The 19,498-nt window shown below is 54.8% G+C and overlaps 5 protein-coding genes and 1 non-coding gene across 6 annotated transcripts; 3 read left to right on the top strand and 3 right to left on the bottom strand.

Annotated features, from left to right (window-relative positions):
* Positions 1-1,511: 1,511 nt before the first annotated feature.
* QC762_511520 (uncharacterized protein) lies at positions 1,512-4,825 on the top strand (the record flags this gene model as incomplete). Its single annotated transcript, XM_062891543.1, has 2 exons — positions 1,512-1,820; positions 1,877-4,825. 2 exons carry the CDS (start codon positions 1,512-1,514, stop codon positions 4,823-4,825), a joined length of 3,258 nt encoding a protein of 1,085 aa, XP_062742805.1.
* Positions 4,826-5,156: 331 nt separating this feature from the next.
* On the top strand, positions 5,157-9,428 carry KIP3 (tubulin-dependent ATPase kip3). Its single transcript, XM_062891544.1, has 4 exons — positions 5,157-5,487; positions 5,554-5,593; positions 5,658-5,777; positions 5,831-9,428. Exons 1-4 carry the CDS (start codon positions 5,454-5,456, stop codon positions 8,988-8,990), a joined length of 3,354 nt encoding a protein of 1,117 aa, XP_062742804.1. The 5' UTR covers positions 5,157-5,453; the 3' UTR covers positions 8,991-9,428.
* A 214-nt stretch (positions 9,429-9,642) lies between these two features.
* QC762_0087620 lies at positions 9,643-9,733 on the bottom strand. Its single transcript has one exon. It is a non-coding gene; the product is annotated as a tRNA-Pro (tRNA).
* Positions 9,734-10,708: 975 nt separating this feature from the next.
* Positions 10,709-15,003, bottom strand: QC762_511535 (uncharacterized protein; the record flags this gene model as incomplete). The annotated part of the gene is given in 6 exon segments (XM_062891545.1): positions 10,709-11,388; positions 11,441-11,549; positions 11,608-11,754; positions 11,812-11,855; positions 11,913-12,107; positions 12,118-15,003. 5 exon segments carry the CDS (start codon positions 11,977-11,979, stop codon positions 10,709-10,711), a joined length of 1,047 nt encoding a protein of 348 aa, XP_062742802.1. The 5' UTR covers positions 11,980-12,107; positions 12,118-15,003.
* Positions 12,888-14,732, top strand: COX10 (Protoheme IX farnesyltransferase, mitochondrial; the record flags this gene model as incomplete). The annotated part of the gene is made up of 2 exons (XM_062891546.1): positions 12,888-13,064; positions 13,304-14,732. Exons 1-2 carry the CDS (start codon positions 13,009-13,011, stop codon positions 14,730-14,732), a joined length of 1,485 nt encoding a protein of 494 aa, XP_062742803.1. The 5' UTR covers positions 12,888-13,008.
* A 1,105-nt stretch (positions 15,004-16,108) lies between the features above and the next one.
* Positions 16,109-18,819, bottom strand: QC762_511550 (uncharacterized protein). Its single transcript, XM_062891547.1, has 2 exons — positions 16,988-18,819; positions 16,109-16,933 (listed from the first exon to the last, which is right to left on the bottom strand). Exons 1-2 carry the CDS (start codon positions 17,573-17,575, stop codon positions 16,436-16,438), a joined length of 1,086 nt encoding a protein of 361 aa, XP_062742801.1. The 5' UTR covers positions 17,576-18,819; the 3' UTR covers positions 16,109-16,435.
* Between the last annotated feature and the right edge of the window lie 679 nt (positions 18,820-19,498).

Here is a 19,498-nt window from a genome sequence, read left to right as displayed (position 1 = left end):
GTGCCCATCAACTTTGAGCCATCAAGGGTCTCTTACTCGGGATCCGGACCGTGGCCCAGTTCTGATGTCAACTTGGTTGCCATTGAGCACAATGCAAGGAGGACGCATCCATACTACGTACCGGTGTACAACCACATACACAAACCCGACAAGGCCGTTGGCAAAGCCGTTCGACACCTCCACCGTCGCATACAACAACACACCAGCACACCCGATGTGCCCGATTCAGGAAGTGATGCCTCAACAACAAGCACCTCCACGGTCCACCTTGTCGATCTGGACCATTCATAGGAGCAGCTCGTCGGCATCGGATGCATCACATTCACCACCGGCCCACGAGTGAGCCTGGTAACTGGTGTCGTCTTGCCATTTCCGAAAGGTTAAAATGGTTGTCGATGCGAGCCAAGACATGGAATTGGCGGCTAAACGCCCAACGTCACTCTGCGAGTCCCGCCTCGCCAACCCCACAGCACCACCTCACGTCTCCGCCTCCGCCTTTTCCACTCAGCCGTCCGCCGTCCGCCTTCTCCAATTAGTTTTCACATGGGTAACTCTTCATTGGTTTAATATCCTCCCGTTTGTCGATATTTCACAACAATTAGCAGTATGGGATTAGGCTCCCGAATTAGAAAATGAGGACCTAGAGTCCATGTCGAATAAAGCATCGAAGTCCCTACCACTTGTTCAGCTCAATTTTTAGCTTTGTTGACCCGTCTCCAATTTTCTAAGAGGATCTACTCCCCGCCATCCCCTCATGAGCACACCTCAACATGCATAAGGTACTACGACCATATGCCTTGCTTCGCTCCTGGCTAGCACTCCCCCACCTTTTTGTCTTACGGGCTGCGGGAATAACCTTCTAGAAGAGCGGTGCCGAGGAAAGCCGTTGGCCCTAGGAACGGCGAACGCACTTCCGCCTACCATTGCCAAGTCATTTAATCGCGGTACTCGAGTGGCTGGCGAGGACCTTGGTGATGTCGTCGATGTCTCCCAGGGCTTAGCTTGCGAGTTGCAAGTGATCTCCGCTCATGATTCCTTTTACCCGCCATCCCGTCGTCACCCGGGTCTTGGGGGTCTCTACCATATTCTTGGCTTTCCAGCGCTGGTATTTGTCCAATATCGAGTGATGGCTGGAGGCGAATTACACCACGGGTAGTTTCCAGTAGTGATCGGTTGCACACCTCTGCACCGGTATACCATTTTATCTTTGGAGGGGTAACGAATACGACCTCGCCATGAGGAGGTGGCTCGTGGTTAATCTATTTACCCAGGAAAACCGGTCAACATACCCCTTCTGGGCCATGCGAGGCCATGTGGTTTGCCATATTGCCTCCCAATGGAGCGTTCGGTGCCTTGCATATCCAGGAAGCTGGGTATATTATATCATGTACGGTGTGCCTTCCCCGGGAATGCCTCGCCTCTCCTGCTTGTTCACCTATCTCGATCTTGTTGCCCCTTTTCCTGGGTGTAACTGAGCAATCCCGGTCTGAACATCAAGCTCGTCATCCAAGATGTTCGCTACGGGTGTGAAGGGAGCCCTTTGGCTCGCCTTCAGCTCCGTGGTGGCAGGTCTGGGCCAGGAACGCATCATTTCTCCTAATGCCACTGGTTCTGTTCTCCAGATTGCCGGCGGATCTGTGTCTACGGGCCAGATTCTTGTGGCTCCGGATGAGTATTGGGGTGTTGTCCGTGCTGCCCACGATCTTGCTCGGGATTTCGGCAGGGTCACGGGGATCAACTACACGGTCAGCAATGGCGAGGCTGGCGCGGCCCCGATTACGTACACGTATAACCCCATCAACAACAAGAACAACACCTTTGTGAGTCGTCAGAACAGCCCGGGAAATGAGGGCCTAATTTACTGACAACGTCACAGTTCTCTACCCTGGGCACAGCCAACTTCACCGGCCCGGACTTTTCTGACCCATCCCCGGCCGACACTGTCATTATTGCCGGCACTATCGGTCACTCGGCCATCATCGACGCCCTCATTACCTCGGGGGCCGTCGACGTCTCCGAGACGGAGGGCAAGTGGGAAGCATTCACCAGCCAGGTGGTCGAGAACCCCATCCCAGGCACCGCCAAAGCCCTGGTCATCGCCGGCGCCGACCCCCGCGGCACCATCTACGGCATCTACGACGTCAGCGAGCAAATCGGCGTCAGCCCGTGGTACTTTTGGGCCGACACCCCGCCCAAGAAAAGCAAGAACCTTTACGTCATCAAGAACAAGAAGGTGCAAGGTTCCCCCACAGTCAAGTACCGCGGCTTTTTCCTCAACGATGAGCAGCCCGCTCTCACCAACTGGGTTGCTTCCCACTGGGAGGATACCCCTTACGGTCCTGGTTACGGCCCGGCGTTTTACGGCCTCATCTTTGAGGTCTTGCTCCGCAACAGGGCGAATTACCTGTGGCCTGCGCTTTGGGCGACGATGTTTATGGTTGATGACCCGGGGAACCAACCTCTGGCGGATGCGTTTGAGATTGTGCTTGGGACGAGCCATACCGAGCCGTTGATGAGGGCGCAGAATGAGTTCGGGAAATTTTACCCGTTGCCGTGGGCGTATAATGAGAATAATGAGACGATTGATGAGTATTTCCGGTATGGAGTTCAACGGGCGAAGCCTTATGCGAGGAACAGCTTGTGGACTGTGGGGATGAGGGGGACGGGGGATACGCACATTGAGGGGTTGGGGGTTGAGCACATTGTCGAGATGTTGACCGTTTTGGTGGACAACCAGCGGAAGATTATGGCTGAGGGGCTCGAGGTGGAGGATGTTACTACTGTTCCTCAGGCGTGGTGTTTGTACAAGGAGGTCATGACGTATCTGTTTGCGGGGTTGGAGGTTCCGGAGGATATCACGCTTTTGTGGGCGGATGATAACTGGGGGAATGTGAGGCGGTTGCCGCTGTTGAATGAGACGGAGCGGTCGGGGGGTGCGGGGGTTTATTATCATTTTGATTATGTGGGGGATACGAGGAGTTACAAGTGGATTAACACGAACCAGCTGAGCAAGACGACGGAGCAGATGCATTTGTCGGCGGCGAGGGGGGCGGATAGGATTTGGATTGTGAATGTGGGGGACATGAAGGCTTTGGAGGTGCCGATCAGTCACTACTTTGATCTGGCGTATGATTACAAGAGGTGGCATAAGGATAGCACGGAGGAGTGGGCGAGGTTGTTTGCTACGAGGGAGTATGGGCCGAAGCATGCGGTGCATATTGGGGATATTTTGGAGAGGTATGGGATGTTGGCGGGGAGGAGGAAGTTTGAGTTGATCGAGCCGCATGTGTATTCGCAGATCAACTACGGGGAGGCGGATGCGGTGTTGTATCAGTGGGCGGAGCTGCACAAGGAGGCTCAGGCGATTTATGATGATCTGCCGGTTGAGCAGCAGCCGACGTTTTTCCAGACGATTCTTCACCCGATCATGGCGGGGGAGATCGTCAACAAGATTCAAATTGGGGGCGCGAGGAATATGTTTTACTCGGGCCAGAAGAGGAACGCGGCGAACAAGGTCATTTCGGAGGTCTTGTCTTGGTCTTCGGAAGATGCCAACCTGACGAGGAGATGGGACGCGCTGTTGGATGGAAAGTGGAAGCATTTCATGGACCAGACGCATCTCGGCTTTGATGGCTACTGGCAGCAGCCCATGAGGAACACCCTCCCTGCTATGGTCCACGTCCAAACCGACTTTGCTTCCCTCGCTGGCCACGTCGGTATCGGTGTCGAGGGCTCCAACGCCACCGTCCAGGGAGACGACAAGTACCACCCCAACTCGGCCAACCAGCTCTCCGTCCCAGTCATGGAACCTTATGGCCCCATCACCAGGTACTTTGACGTCTTCTCCCGCGGCACCCAAGACTGCGCCTGGACCGCCTCCCCCTGGCAACCGTGGGTCAAGCTCTCCCAGTACAACGGCACCGTCGGCCCCGACACGGCCGACACCAGGGTGTACATTACCATCGACTGGACCCACCCCCAGATCAATTCCTCCACCGTCCCCATCAACGTCACCACCCCCTGCCGCGGCATGGACCGATACGGCTTCGGTCTCCCCCGCGTCAACGTCCCCGTCAAACTCCGCTCTCTCCCCTCCAACTTTACAGAGGGTTTCATCGAGTCGGACGGCCACGTCTCGATCTCGGGCTCCCACTTCAAGGCCATCATCCCCCCCAAGGAAGAGTCGGAATGGAACCGCAATAACGTCACGTACGAGGTCTTCCCTCACTTTGGCCGAACTGGTTCAGGTGTGGGTATGGTGCCCCTCAACACGGAGAAACTTACTGTTGAGACCGCCCCGGCGTTGGAGTACGATGTTTACTTTTTCAGCAACCACTCGGCTGCTAATGTCACGCTTTACATCTCCCCGGCGCTGAACTATCTAGGTGATTACAACCCGCTTGAGTATGCTGTGGCGTTGTACCCTAAAGGGGGAGACGAAAAGGTGGTGAATGTGAGGCCTGTTGGGCCGACGGTGGGGACGGGGATGCCGGCTGGGTGGCAGAATGCGGTGGCGGATCAGGTTTGGGGTGCTAGGGGACGGTACACTACTAGTATTTTTGAGGTGCCGAGGGAGGGGGCGTATACGCTGAGGATCTGGGCGCTGATGCCGGGGGTGGTGGTGCAGAAGGTTGTGATTGATGTGGGAGGGGTGAGGGAGAGTTATTTTGGGCCGCCGGAGAGCTTTTTGGTGGGGAGGGATGAGGTTGGGGGGTATAATGGGACGACGATTTTGAATGAGGTTGATACTATTGGGGGGTGGAAGGGGGACTCGAAGGGGGGGCATGGGCATTTGGGGGGTGTTGGCTGGTGGATTAATGGTTAAAGATGACATGAATATATGAAGGGGAGCGGGGGATGGTATGATTCTTTGTATACGTAGTTGTAAATGAGACCTACTTGAAATCATCTTGAAAAGGCAGCTGTGAATTTGGTCTAAGTGAAGCCTCAGGCAGTCAAAACAAGCAATTGGTCCCAAGTGTCATCAGGTGCCCAGCGGTGCCAAGGCGTTTTGTGCCTGAAGCCGGCGGGGTCAATGTGGGGCTGGTGCCAGCACAGACTGCACTAGCCACGTCGCCGTGGAAACCAAATAGTGGAGTGTCCAAAACAGCCAGATGCGCCAATCAACAGCCGCCTCAGACACCTAAAGGAAGAAACGAAGCCAGGACCGGGACGTCATTTCTTTCCTTTCCTTCGCTGGAGTCGCCTGTCTTTCCTTCTGGGAGTCTTGCGTTCGACAGAGGCAACGGTGCCTTTTCCTTCCTTTCCGCTCTTTTCCTGTTGGTTTAACTTTATCTCGTCGCATCACATACACCCACCCACCACCACCACCACCACCACCACACACCGCCAGAACGAGAAACTACCGAGGGGCCTTTGTTGACGGCTTTGCTGTCCCACATTCTGCCAGGTCGCCCGCGCTGCGAGGGCGACTGGCACCCAGAGGGCCCAAGATGGATCCCAATGCCTCGTCTATTATGGTCGCAGGTAGGGCACACACCGGAGGGAAGAGTTGGTGGGCTGGGTGTTTGTTTACCTACTGACGGGAACTAGTGCGAGTGCGACCTTTTACCATTCGAGAAGCTGCGCAACTGTGAGCATATCTGGCCCCTCCCTCGAGCAGCCCGAGTCTCGAAACTGACAAAACCCCCCTACAGAGTCAGGAACGACGATAGCACAGTATTTCTTGGCGATGGCTCCCTCGCCGCGGCTCCCACTCCCAAACTGCACCAACGTGGGCTCAGATCAGTGATCAAGGTCGTCGACGACAGATGCCTGTACGTGCCAACAAACAAGATGATAGTCTACACTCGAGCTTACCACTCTGCAGAGTTTTCGATCCGCCCGAGGACAACCCTGTCCAAAAGTTCTCCCGATCAGTCGTTCCCCGCGGAAAGAAGGTCAAGGACCAAGTCTTTGCTTTCGACAGAGTATTCGACGAAAATGCGACGCAGGCCGACTTGTACGAAGGAACAACCAGGGGGTTGCTGGACAGCGTTCTGGACGGATACAATGCCACAGTATTTGCCTACGGCGCCACGGGCTGTGGCAAAACACACACCATCACGGGTACGCCCCAGTCGCCGGGTATCATCTTCTTGACAATGCAGGAGTTGTTCGAAAAGATTCAGGACCGCAGCGATGAGAAGCACACCGAGATCACCCTTTCTTACCTCGAAATCTACAACGAAACGATCCGCGATCTGTTGGTGCCGGGCGGGAGCAAGCAAGGGCTGATGTTGCGCGAGGATTCGAACCAGGCTGTTTCGGTGCCCGGTCTCACCAGCCACCGCCCGAACAACGTGCAGGAGGTTATGGATATGATAGTGCAGGGTAACGAGTATCGCACAGTATCGCCCACAGCGGCCAACGCCGTCTCGTCCCGATCCCACGCCGTGCTCCAAATCAACATCGCCCAGAAGGACCGCAATGCCGATATCAACGAACCACATACCATGGCTACTCTCAGCATCATCGATCTTGCCGGAAGTGAGCGCGCCAGTGCTACCAAGAACAGAGGAGAAAGACTGATCGAGGGCGCCAACATCAACAAGTCACTCCTTGCGCTCGGCAGCTGCATTAATGCGCTGTGCGATCCACGAAAGAAGAATCACGTTCCCTACCGCAACAGCAAGCTCACACGTCTCTTGAAGTTCTCTCTTGGTGGAAACTGCAAGACGGTCATGATTGTGTGTGTCAGCCCGTCGAGTGAGCACTTTGACGAGACCCAAAACACACTCCGATATGCCAACCGCGCAAAGAACATCCAGACCAAGGTCACCCGCAATGTCTTCAACGTCAACCGCCACGTCAAGGACTTTTTGGTCAAGATTGACGAGCAGATGGCCATGATTAATGAGTTGAAGGCGCAGCAAAAGGATGCTGAGAAGATCTTCTTCACCAAGTTTCAAAAGCAGATGGACAAGCGGGATGGGATTGTCAAGGAAGGAATTGCCAGGCTGCGTGCAGCATATGAAAATGCGGCGCAGGAGAGGCAGGAGAAGGTCAACATGATGAAGAAGCTCAAGATCTTTGAAAGAAGGTGCGGGCTCCTGTCAGCGTGGATTGCTGCTTTCGATGCTGTGTGCGATTCCAGGGGTGACGAGGATGCGATGCCGTCCAACTTGTCGGCTATGCGCAAGACGGCGCACGGGGTTCTGGTCGAGCTGGAAAGCAGCAGACATCATATCCGGCAAAAGATGGAAAGGTCAAACTGGGAGAGGGCGTTGGATTCGGCACTGCACCACAGTCTAGGGCAGCTACCAAAGGGCGACGGGATTGCTGACACGTCGGAGAGAGACACGTTGACACGGGAAGCCGAGTCACTAAAGACTGCATTTGTGCGGGACGCTTACTGGGAAGTATTGGAGCAGGACAAGGCCGGTGATGCGGCTGTGCTCCAGGTCCTGATGACGGCTCAGTTTGAGATTCTGTCGTCGCTGTCTGAGACGCTCAACATGAGTGAGGAAGAAGCCATTACTCACGCCAAGGGGATTATCAACCGTCTCCTGGAAACCGGATACTCGGCAGCCTCCCACGTCGTCAAGCCGGACGGATCCATGATGCCCGTCGAGCTGTTCCCTCCCACCAAGCGCGGGACACCCAAGCGTAAGAAGTCGCTCAGCGTCCACAACCTCAAACCCATCCCGGCGCCCCTAGGTCTGGCCGCACTGTCGACAGCGCAACAGCAGGTACTTGTTTCTCCGATGAGAGCTTCATCCCCGAGACGCCGTAAGGTCGGCACCGCCAGGAAGGGTGTGTCTTTCACGCCTGTCAAAAAGAAGAACTCTGTCCGCTGGCGCGATGACGAGACGGAGGATGGAACCCTGGCTGACTTCGAGAAGACGCCCCAGAAGTTTTCTTCCCCGGCCGAGGCCTCCCTTATCGATACCACCGAAAAGTCCCTTCCGGCTCCTCCCCCGGCTCCCTCATACCTCAACCACCCGGATTCGCCGCCGCCCAAGGAAGCCCCAGCCCCGGTTCCCGCACCCACAGCCTGCGAATCTCCGAATGATGACGACTCAATCATGTCTCTGCCCGACGTATCGACCCTTCATGTCAGCAAGCCCTCGACGAACCGATTCCAGGCTGGGTTCCTTTCCAAGTCCCGCACATCACAGATTGGCACCAGCTCACCACCACCGCCTACCTTTACGTTGAACTTGACCGGATCGAGCGATGTCGAGGATAAACCGTCGCCGCTGCGCAGCATTCCCGTAAGTAGAGCAGGCAACAGCTTGTCGCCTCCTCAATACCGAAGTGTGAGCCCCAAACTTTCCAATAATTCCATTCTTTCTACCCTGAAGGAGAATGAGTCTCCACAGCCGCCACAGCCCCAGCGCCTGTCGCCATCGGGCATTTCCAGGTTACCGAGAGCATCGCTCGGCTCGGGTTCCGACTCAGAGTCGTCCACCCTCGACCCGCTGAAGATCAGAAGTGCTCTGCACTCGCACAAGCGCAAGGAGCGCCTGTCTCTGATGTCTGGCACCGCCTCTTCGAACGCCAAGCGCGTGTCGACAGTGGGGTCAGTATCGGGACACCGGGCTTCGCTGTCGTGCTCGGGGCCAGCCACATCGGCCGCCGCATCCAATGGCATCTCGCGCCATCGCCGCGGGAGCGCGGAGAGGAGAAGGTCGCCGCCTATCAGCTGCTCTCCCCCGGGTAAGGGAGGGGAATTGTCGTTTTTGAGCCTGAACAGCGCTGTTGCTTCGGTGGGGACGAACGGTAGGCTTACGCAGGGCCAGGCGAGGAGGATGAATATGGGGGGTGGTGGCAGTTTGAGGAACAAGGATGGGCCGGGGCATAGTCCGGGAAGTTCGAGGGCTAGGCAGCCGGGGCCGCCGTTTCCGGAGATTGGTGGACTGCCGGGGATTGGGGATGGGAAAGCTAGAAGGGTTACCATTCAGGCTTTTTCGGGGCAGGCTCAGGATGGGGGGACGAGGACGGGAGGGGGGAGTTTGAGGAGCAGGCCTAGTATGGTTTGGCGGTAGGGGGTTTGCATATCACCGAGGGGGATTCTGTTTGGTGATTTGGAGTTTAGGAGTTTTGCTTGTTGATGAACCGGACCGGACTGGGTACAAAGTTTGAGGGTGTTGATTAGTTTGAGGGGCATGGGACCGGTTGGTGTGGGTATGTTTCTGTGTTATATCAACATGCGCACACTATTGCATTATTGCTTTGCGAAGGGGGATGGTTGAGGGTGAGTAATTATTGCTTATTTTGGGTTGAGGGGTGGCGTTTGTTTTATGACAGAGCAAGAGTTGATGATGAATTTGTGTATAGTTTATGGGGTTGGAGAGGTGTAAAGTAGATGATATATGAAGTTTGAGGTTTGATGATGATGCTTGTGGTGTTGTGTTTGTGTGTTGACTTGGGGTTGATGTTGAGCGCATTTGATTGGTGCATACATTTAACATATTTGGGAGGTGACACCGCACTGCATCGGTGATACTTTTTACATCATGAGATTGGTTTTCCCGATGCTTGGTCTGTGGTTGTTGTTGAGACTGCCGAGAACCAAGAGAAGCAACTCGGACTGACTCATACCGAGTACTCCACAAATGCATGCGGATGGAGCCCTCCGCCGCCATCCACTCACCCACAAAAGTTGAAGTTTGGAAGAATGAAAACACAACAGAACAAGGGCCGCTGGTCTAGTGGTATGATTCTCGCTTAGGGTTCACCCTACAGCATTGCTTGCGAGAGGTCCCGGGTTCAATCCCCGGGTGGCCCCGACCATCCTTCCTTAGGGAGGAACTCCTTTTTGGAGGGAGTTCTTTCTATTTTTGAGAGATGGTGATGTCCTGTTGCATTTTCTTTTGGTTTTTATGGAGGAAGGCTTGGATGGTGCGAATTGAAGGGTCAAATAGTGCTGCTCTCGATCTTTCTTTTCAGCCTCAAGTTGTCGGGAGCTAAGCATTATCGATTGATATGAAGACTGGGGAATATTCGGACTAGGTACAACGGAGTCAATCAAGACCTCATTCATACAACGAGGTTTGTGACTAGCCTGCCGCCTTAAGCTATTGGTTGGTTCATCAATCATAATGAGGCAACATGTTCTTTCGAAAACGCACGTCAAAGGCGAGGACCTGAATGAATGAGTCTTAAAAAGAACATCAATACGCATACGGCAAAGCACCCTGAAACCGCCCCCCGCCAGTGTAACATGTCAGCTCACTTACACTAGTAGAGGCGTCAAAAGGTCCAAGGTGAACCGTGCCACAAGAATTGGTTCAGCTTGCAAGTTTTTGCACGCTTTAGTTTGAGATATCTCAGCTCCATAATTTCGAGTATTTCAACTTGTAATTGGAGATGCAGCTGGAATGTTGTTGGCGTTGGTTGGTTTTTGATAGACCCAACTGTGCCACAACGGTGCCTTTTTGGCAACTTACACTTGAATGTGGAGAAAGGTCACAAAGTTGGTGTTGACTAGCCGAGACATGGATCGGGAATTTGACTAGCTGGCTCAGAGGCTGAAAATGATATCTGGGACGCTGGATTGGCTCACCAACTTGTCGAGAGGACTGGTGTTGATGAAGGAGGTTCTGGGCTTCTCATTTCGTATACCCGGCACATAGCCTCGCCGCTCACCAGTAAAGACACTGAGAAGCTGAATGGGGCCATGGATGTTATTCGCCCAGTCCCGTCATCACTCAGAGCAAACCATCAGTCCTTGTGCACTCACCACAACCTCACCCACCCCCCCTCATAGCCCTTGCTTCACCCCCCGCCTAACAACCTCCTCCAACCCCTCCTGCACCCCCACAAACAAATTCAACGCCTGCACCAACTTCCCCTCCGCCCTCCCCCCCTCCGCCCTCATAAAAGCCATCCTCCACCCCCCCTCATCCCCCTCTCTTACAACCCGTTCCACCTCCCTAACCCTACCCTCATCCCACCCCCCCTCCCCCCCAACCCACCGTCCCACCATCCCCACCGTCGCCCCCGTCCACCCCTCCACCTTCGTCCCCGCCAGCACCTCCAACAACCCAGGCGAAACCGTCAAATTCCTCACCCCCGCAAGCTGCATCACCTCCTCCACCGTCACAAAACTCGCCGCCATCACCTCCGTCCTCCCGACCCCCCTCCTCCGGAAATATTCCTGCATCACCCCGCAAAGAAAAAGGGAGTTGTCCCTGTCCGGGTCGACGTACCCTTGCTCAAAGTGGACTTTTAATTCGTTGACATAAGGGGCTACATACCGGCAGGAGGACGCAGAGGCGAGGATGGCTTGTTCGAGAGAGAACAACGTCGTGGCGAGGGTGGTGATGCCCTTTGCTTCGAGGTGTCGGCATGCGAGGAGGCCTTCGTGGGTGGAGGGGATTTTGATGCAGATTCTACTGGGGGAAAGGGAGGGGGAGAGGTGGGTGAAGTGGGAGTGGACTCCTATGCTGAAATCAGTATTTGAGCATTTGAGGGAGGATGTGGTAACACGTACGTTCTGCGTTTTTGATAGTCTTGGCTGTCGAGTAAGCTAGCTTGGGGTTCGTCTGGATGTGCAGACGGCCGGTGATGTGAGGAGCTATCAGGAGGGCTAGGTTGACCATCTTGAGGGTGTTAGTCTTTATTGCGGAAAGGGGGGGAAAGAGAGGGGAGAGAGCATACCATGAGCTCGACGGCGAGCTCTTCGAGGGTGGCGTCGGATTGTTTGGCAAACATCCAGTGGGCTACCTCGATGGACTCGTGTATGAGTTGCTGGTAGACCAGCTTGCCGTCTGAGTCGAGTTTGCTGAGTTCATTGTATGCTATGGCCTATCCACATCTTTGTCAGTGCGATTGGTGGGATTTTGCCATCATGAAAAGACTTACTTGATTGGAGGTGCAATCTACAAATGGGCCGAATCTGGAGGCGACTACACAGGGGAATCAGGTCAGTGAGAATGTGTGTTGAGGAGACCTGGGATGTTCACCTTCGGCGTCAAGAGTGTCACAAGCAACGGAGCTAAGTCCCCTGAGCTCATCGAGCAGGCTAGTCATGATTGGGTTCGGGTGCAAGAGGGGGCGAACGTGGGGGTGGAAATAAGGAGTCGGTGATAATCAAGGAAGTGGTTGGACTTTACAGAACCTAGCCGTGAATATTGATCATTCAATGAAGTTGTTGACGACAGCAAGTCGCTAAACCCAGCCAATATTGACAGTTTCTGGTATATTTTCTGACAGACTGGATGAGCGGGGAAAGTGCGTTGGCAAGCACCAGACCAAAACCAGTGATGACGTTCGGGTTGCAGCCGTAGTGCCGGATGCCGCTCCGGGAGCCCCCGCAATTTGCGGACCGAAGACGGACCCACCCTCCGGAGCTTCGGGCTTCGTACCCGGACGCAGGCATCAAAAAAGAAATGTTGGACAATTAGCACGGCACTTGAGATCCCGAAGCATTGCCATCTTGGCAGGAATATGTTTGTGGCGTTCGGCACTTGTGTTGTTGCAGAATCCGAGCTCGCTTTCAGGTCCTCTCGGGAAGCTTTCTAAGTGACACCCAGATCCGAACTGCCGGGATTGGTACGACCAGGCCTGTCAAAAAGCCACGGGCTGGGCCAGCTGGGCCATGTAACGCCAGATCGCTGTTGGGCCGTGATCGTAGGCCGTTGCTGGGAACGGGAGCTGTATCCGCTTAGCCAGCCGCACTGTGGTCGGTCTCTGATGTGATGGCCCTGCGACATGCAGACAAACAACGGGGTCTAACCATCATGGCATGATGATGATGATGGAATACCTAGCAAGCAGGTGATGATCGCGCGCGTCTTCCTGTGCTGTGTTTCCGTCAGGCTGGCAAACCGGACTCCTGGGACCAATTGTTTGGACTTGGATGGAATTTCGAGATTGCTGTGGTGCGATTGGCGGTTTAGACGCTGTTCATTGTTTTCTCCTAAACTCGGAGTTGAAGGATCAAACTGCATAACGGGTTCATAACTTCCGGACGCGCGGCTAAAGGCAGAACCGAGGGGGTGTCTGCTTATACACCTCTGGTTTCCATCGTAGGCGCATTCAGCGGCCGCTCGAGTCTTGATGGAATTGTCAAAACGTTCAGCATCAAAAGAGATGACGTCGATTGTCTGTTCCAGGTGAGGCCCAAGCTCCCAAACGAGCCACAGTGGAGGCTAACGTTGCGGGGCGCAATCAGCCACATCAGCTGCCACACAACCGCTTGGCGCGCGGGCCAAAAAATACTAGCGAGCCACTCACGCTGAAGCTGGAGAGGAGCTGGTGATCGAGTTTCACCCAAAAAGATCCAATTGACGGCGACGATGGCGATGCGAGCCGGCGCCTGAACGACGATGCCACCGCCAATACCCGGTCTCAGACTCCGGTCTGGTGTTTTCGACAACAGCGCGTGCCGGCAGTGCACCAAGCGCGCCCTCCTGAAAGGAGGAGCCGAACGGCCTGTCCCGAACTACCCCGCGAGGTTCTTCACCAGGTCAACACAACCGCGCAACACTACCCCCCTACGGACCGGCTACTTTGTGTCGAACGGCCTCTTGGCTCGATTCAATGGCACCAATGTCGCTCCGACAGCATCGACGCCCGATGTGACCGACACAAGCACCTTGCTTCCCCACCGGAGGCGGCAAGCCGAAAGACGAAATGCCGCCGTCCTGTCCGGAGCCGGATCGGGCGGCTCATCTGCTACCAGCGATGCCCCGACGGCAACAATGGCGCCCGACGCCTCGTCCCTTCTCGCTGCCGCAGCAGCCCAACATCCGGCCGATTCCCTCCGACGAAAGCTATCATCTCTACTGTCACTCTCGAAACCGCGGTTGACAGTCTTGGTTGTTCTCTCAGCCATGGTCCCCTACGCTTTATACCCCGTCCCGGCCTTTCTCTCCACAGCCGCGACTGCCACACCCTCCCTCTCACCATTAACCCTCCTCTTCCTCACAACCGGCACAACCCTCTGCTCAGCAGCCGCCAACGCGCTCAACATGCTCTACGAGCCAGACACCGACGCCAAAATGTCCCGCACACGAGCAAGACCGCTAGTCAGGAGGTTATTAACCACCAAAGCGGCCATCTTGTTCGCCGTCGGCTGCGGCGCAGCAGGCACACTGGCTCTCTACTGGGGCGTCAACCCCACCGTTGCCTTCCTCGGCGCGAGCAACATTGCCATCTACGCCGGCATGTACACCCCGTTAAAACGGCTTTCCGTGCTCAACACATGGGTAGGCGCCATTGTAGGCGGTATCCCACCTCTGATGGGCTGGGCTGCCGCTGCTGGTGAGAGCGCGACGGCCGATGGGACGTGGAGGGAGCTCCTCTTTGCGAGCGATGGCTCCAGCTTGGGAGGGTGGCTGTTTGCCAGTTTATTGTTTGCTTGGCAGTTTCCGCACTTTATGCCGCTGTCGTGGGGCATCAGGGAGGAGTACAAGGCTGCCGGGTTGAGGATGCTGGCCTGGACGAACCCGGCGAGGAATTCAAGGGTTGCGCTGAGGTACAGCTTGGTGTTTATTCCTATTTGTCTTGGGCTCTGCGCGGCTGGGGTAACGGAGTGGAGTTTTGCTGTCACGAGCGCGCCGGTCAACTTGTGGCTTGTTGCCGAGGCGGTCAAGTTTTGGAAGCATGAGGGGCACAAGGGGAGTGCGAAGGGGTTGTTTTGGGCGAGTGTGTGGCATTTGCCTGTTGTGATGGTGTTGGCGTTGGCGCAGAAGAAGGGGATGTGGGGCAGGGTGTGGAGGAGTGTGATGGGGGAGCCCGAGGAGGATGAACTGGAAGAGTTTTACGATGAGGAGGACTAGGTGGCTAGTTGTCTGCCTCTTCAGGACTGGGGATGGGATTCGGGAAGGCCGAATGGTGCCCTGGTGTAGAAAGCTCGAGGACTCCTTAGAGAGTATTGTAAGATTACCTGATATGTTTTTTATATTTTTCTTCAAAAAGCATGGGCACGGCGTTTGTCTATGTTGACTTTCTTCTTTGCATGATCGATCATCTGTCAGATGTGTGGGCGGTGACAGAACGGGGTCTCCATTTGTGGTCAAGAAGCAGAAAACGCGATGATGGGTTCTGGATAAGGTAGGTCGCAGGAGGGGCTAAATGTGTAAGAACTCAATCTTGCCTCTTCCTTTGGGTCTTGTGTGTGCTGGGGCAGTACATCTCGGGGACCAACAGCTGGATGTTGATGCCAGAAGCCCGATTATGTCATTGTTGTTCTTCTCGGGGAATCCTTCACCTTGGTCAGCAAGCCTATCCGGACTTGACCAGCTTACTTTTATCTCTGTCCCGCCGCTGGGATGAATAATCCCGGTCCTCGCGATCTTTGCCTTCCTTCCCTGGTGCTGGGGGATTATTCCCCGCAGTTGATGTTTTTTGACCAACCAGTCTCACACCCGTCTGGGGCCCGGGTTGGATTCACTCAGATACCCGCCCGCTGCTCATTATATTTTTGAGGTTACGAGATATGACTCGCAGCATGCATTGAATGTGTAATTTCCCGTTTGGTGCCGTGCGGAGCAAGTAACCCACCACCGCGCCGCCGCCATCTTACACTTGTGTTGTTTCGTTTCGAGGAAGACATTTGCCATATAGTGATTCCTCACCATTACGGTATTTTGTCTCATCGCCACACATGAACACTGAACTGAACTGGAACCTGAGTTTACATCCTGACCGAATACCCGAGATACCGAATCTTTTGATGTAAACACCCCTCCCCTCCCCCCTGTCTCTCCCCCGTGCCACCGCCTCACCTCATCCATCAACAAACCTTGCCGTTTTCCACAACAGTCAACTTGTCCCAACTGAGCCTTTTGCTACGTGTGTACTCCACATACACTGGTCCACATTTCCAAATCTGAACTCTGGTACCAACGTGCAACCGTCCGCGCCGCCGCCCACCAACGGTCGTCGCTGTTGCACCACCCCCCCCCCCCCAACCTGCTTCTCAGCCGCTCTCAGCCTCTTCGTCACCAAGAACCCCCACCACAATCGACTTACACCTCACTGGTTCTCGCCAATTATTGCGGGAAACCACCCGAGTTGGATACCAAAAAAAGTGATCAAAACATAACAATTCTTCATTTCATTCAAATCTCTTCCTCCCATTATTCCATCCATCCAATCCATCCAATCCATCCAATCCATCCCCTTTTTCTTCTCTATAGCATATAGCATGACATGATAAGTAGGAGTTAAGACAAAGGAAAAAGTGATGACTATGAGGAAAAAAGAAAAATGCCAAGGAATGGTGTGGTATCTGATAGAGACAGAACAAGAGACAAGAAGAAAAAGCCCTCCGATCCGGAACCCAACGCCTTGCCAAAAGATGAAAAGGTAAGTAGAAAAAAAAAGGTAGAAAAAAAAAGGAAGAAACAGTAAAGCCCGAACCCGACCCCGATCCGGAACCCTAATTCCGAACTCACCCAACCACCTCCCGAACGCCTTTTTTGAAGCCAAACCCCCGACCAAAAAACTCCTTATCCCAAAAGTCAAAGAGAAAACCAAATCACTGCTGCTGCCCCCGATTAAGCATAGCATCAATCCCCATATCCCCAACGCTAGGCAATCTCCCCCCGTGCCCCATATACGGACTCGCCCCTTGACTCTGCCCCCCATTCTGACTCTGCTGCTGCTGCTGCTGCGTCTGCTGCTGCCCACCATACGCCGTCCCCGTGCTCGACACACTGTTGCTGTACCCGTGCCCATACCCCGTGTGATGCCCATAACTCTGATGATACTGCGGCATGCCCCCATAGTGATGCCCCATCCCATGCCCGCTGCTCCCGTTGCTGCTCGCCGCGCCGGGAGTGCTATGCGCACCCGTAGACCCCGTAGTTTCAGGAGAGGAATAACTCTGTTCCGCCACATCGTCGATAGGAGTGAGAGCCCCGAGCCCAATGTCATCGTCGTAGCTCGAAGGCAAAGGTTGGCCAGTCTCTAACCTCTCACGACGGGCGTAGGCGCGGGCGTGGGATTGGATATTTTTTAGGCCGTTGGACATGCACTTTTCACTTGTCAGTATTGGAACAAGCAAGAAAGGGAGGGGGAAAAAACAAACCTGCATCTCAACCACGTTCCACTTCTCCCCACACCTCGCCGCCAAGGGCTGCCAAATCTCCTTGCGCATGCTCATGTACTCTTTGCACAACCTCTCCAGCTTCCTGTTGTCGAAATCGTTCTGTCCCCTCCTCTCCATCAACCTCTCGTGTCTCTTCCTGCAGGCGTTCCCCGTCTTCCCCGGAAAGGCCTCCCGCTGAATCTGGTTCCAGTTCTTGCCCATCGCCCTCAGAGCAAGGAGGGTGCGGTCGTCTTCCTGGTTCCACGCCCCCGAGGAAGCGCGGTGCTGAGTGGGAAGGGTGCCTCCTACTGGCCCGCCCATGTGGGGTGGTTGGTGGTGGGTGGAGATCTGCAGGGACGGGACCGCATGGCCGACGGGGTTGACAGCGTAGGGATCGTATGAAGCGGCCATCATGGGGTTGCCGCCGGCGGTGGTGGTGAGGTCCGAGTAGAACCCGGAGAGCTGCCGGGTGGGTTGGTAGTAAGACATTGTGTCGGGCGCCGATGTGACGTCGGGGTAATGGTAGTATGTGTTGTTGCTATTGGCGTTGCTTCCGCTGCTGCTTGGTGCCCGAGTCAAGTTGGGCATGCTATGTTTTTCGCCTCCTCGGTCCTTATTGGTGCGGTGACGATCTTGCGTTTCTGTTTGGCCCGGGTCGAGTGTATTACTTATCAGGCGGGCTTCGTGGGTCGGTTTATGATGTTGTAGTTGTTGTTGTCGTTAACAAAGAAAAGGTAGGCCGGCAACCCAGTTTGATGATGACAACAAGGAGACGATGATGAGGAAACTCTTCAAGACCAAATGAGACCAGAAAACCAGATGAGACCAGAGTAGGAAAACCTGACAATGACAAAATGAACAATGGAGAGGAAAAAAAGAAGAAAGGGGTCGCGGTGAGGCGGGTCGAAGGGCTCGAGGACTGAATGACTGGCTAGAGAAGGCCGGCCGAGGAGAGAAGGAGAGGCGGTCGACTTATAGTATCTCAGGCTCAAGATGGAGACCGGAAAAGAAACAAGGGTGGAAAGAGAATAAGACCCAGGCTTTGATCTCTGGTTGCCAAAAAGGGAAGGGCACCCAAGACCGGGGTAGGAGATCTGAAACGAGCAGTATAGTGACAGGAAAGCTTGGACTGATGAAACTACGCATCTGTATCTGAAAGACCTTGATGAGCGGCCAGCGGCCTCTGCTAATGGCTGATGGGTTTCGAAATGGCGTCTGTTTGAAGAGCGGGCGGCTACCAAGCAGACCCTGTGGAGCACGCGGAAGTACTCGTAGGGCGGTTAACTCGAAGAGGACCTGGGGGCTAGACAGGGGGGGTCCGTGGATAAGGTGACAATAGAAGAGAAATCACCGGCCACTGGCGGCAGTAAGGACAAGAGACAGGACGAAGAGAGAAGGTAAGAAAATGCGAGATTACACTTGCAACGGTGATGAGGTGTGTAGGTAAGGTAGGGAGGTAGGTGTCGAGGGCCCAACAGGCTCTCTCTCACCGTTCGCTTAGGGCATGGTGCGGTACTGTGCCGTGACTTCGCCAGCTCTCGTAGATGCAGCGAGAACACAAGTATCTCGAAGAAGAACATCCCAAAGCGGGAATGGCTGTTGTGGGGTGCGGGAAGCGGAAGACATGCAGGCGTGTGCAAAAAATAGTACCAGCATCCAGAGAGCGGCTCGTAGGAGTTTACCGCCAGCCTCATGCATACGGTACCCAAGCCTCCTCTCGCCGCACTCGACATCCATCATGGTTCTGCGTAATTGCCGTCTCAAGAGAGATGGATATCAGTCAGAAACAACAACGGAATCCAAAACCAACAAATACCACCTACCTATCTTACCTTACACTGCCCGGAAACAAGGAAAACACCGGACCTGATAATGGAGGCCATTGATGGCCTTATGAGGAGGCGATCAAAATCCGGCCGGGCGATTCTGCGACTGGCCGGCTGGTCTCACAAGGCCCAGCAGCCGGTCCTCGAGAGTGTCCCGGAATCCGACAGATCGGGACTGCTCACCAAGAAGGCATCGAGAAAGGTAAACAATGGCATTGAGCTCTGGCGCGCGACAGGCGGCAAAAGAGCGTCTCGCGAGATTAGAGCGGCAAAGGAGATTATCAGGGACTGAGCATCTGTAGCGCTCGGTAGCAATGTTGCAATCGGAAGCAGAAGAGCAGCAGCCGTGGAAAACATCTTTGACGTAATTCGGCCCGGCAGCGAGGAGAGGTGATGTTGGTGGGTAGCCGCGGGGTACAGCGCCAACGTGGAACCTGCGACACGGTGGAATTCAGCTGGCGAGCCAGTCAGTATGGACTGCCAGCTGCTGGAGGCGTGTTGTCGGCTGTCAGTAGACGAGATGACACGAAATAAATCTGGTTCTCAGAAACAAAAGAGCTGTGGGATTGGCTGCCTTCTCCGGGCAATTGATGAGAGGAAAGAGACGGACGAGGACTGACGGGACAGAGGCGCGCGTCAAATTGCTTGGAAGATCGATCTTGCGGGTAGCGAGTGGGGCTTGCTT

The sequence above is a fragment of the Podospora pseudocomata genome, chromosome 5 (genome assembly GCF_035222375.1).
Source record: "Podospora pseudocomata strain CBS 415.72m chromosome 5, whole genome shotgun sequence".
Classification (NCBI taxonomy): domain Eukaryota; kingdom Fungi; phylum Ascomycota; class Sordariomycetes; order Sordariales; family Podosporaceae; genus Podospora; species Podospora pseudocomata.
The sequence above is the reverse complement of the archived record's forward strand: the minus strand, read 5'-3'. Positions and strand labels throughout refer to the sequence as shown.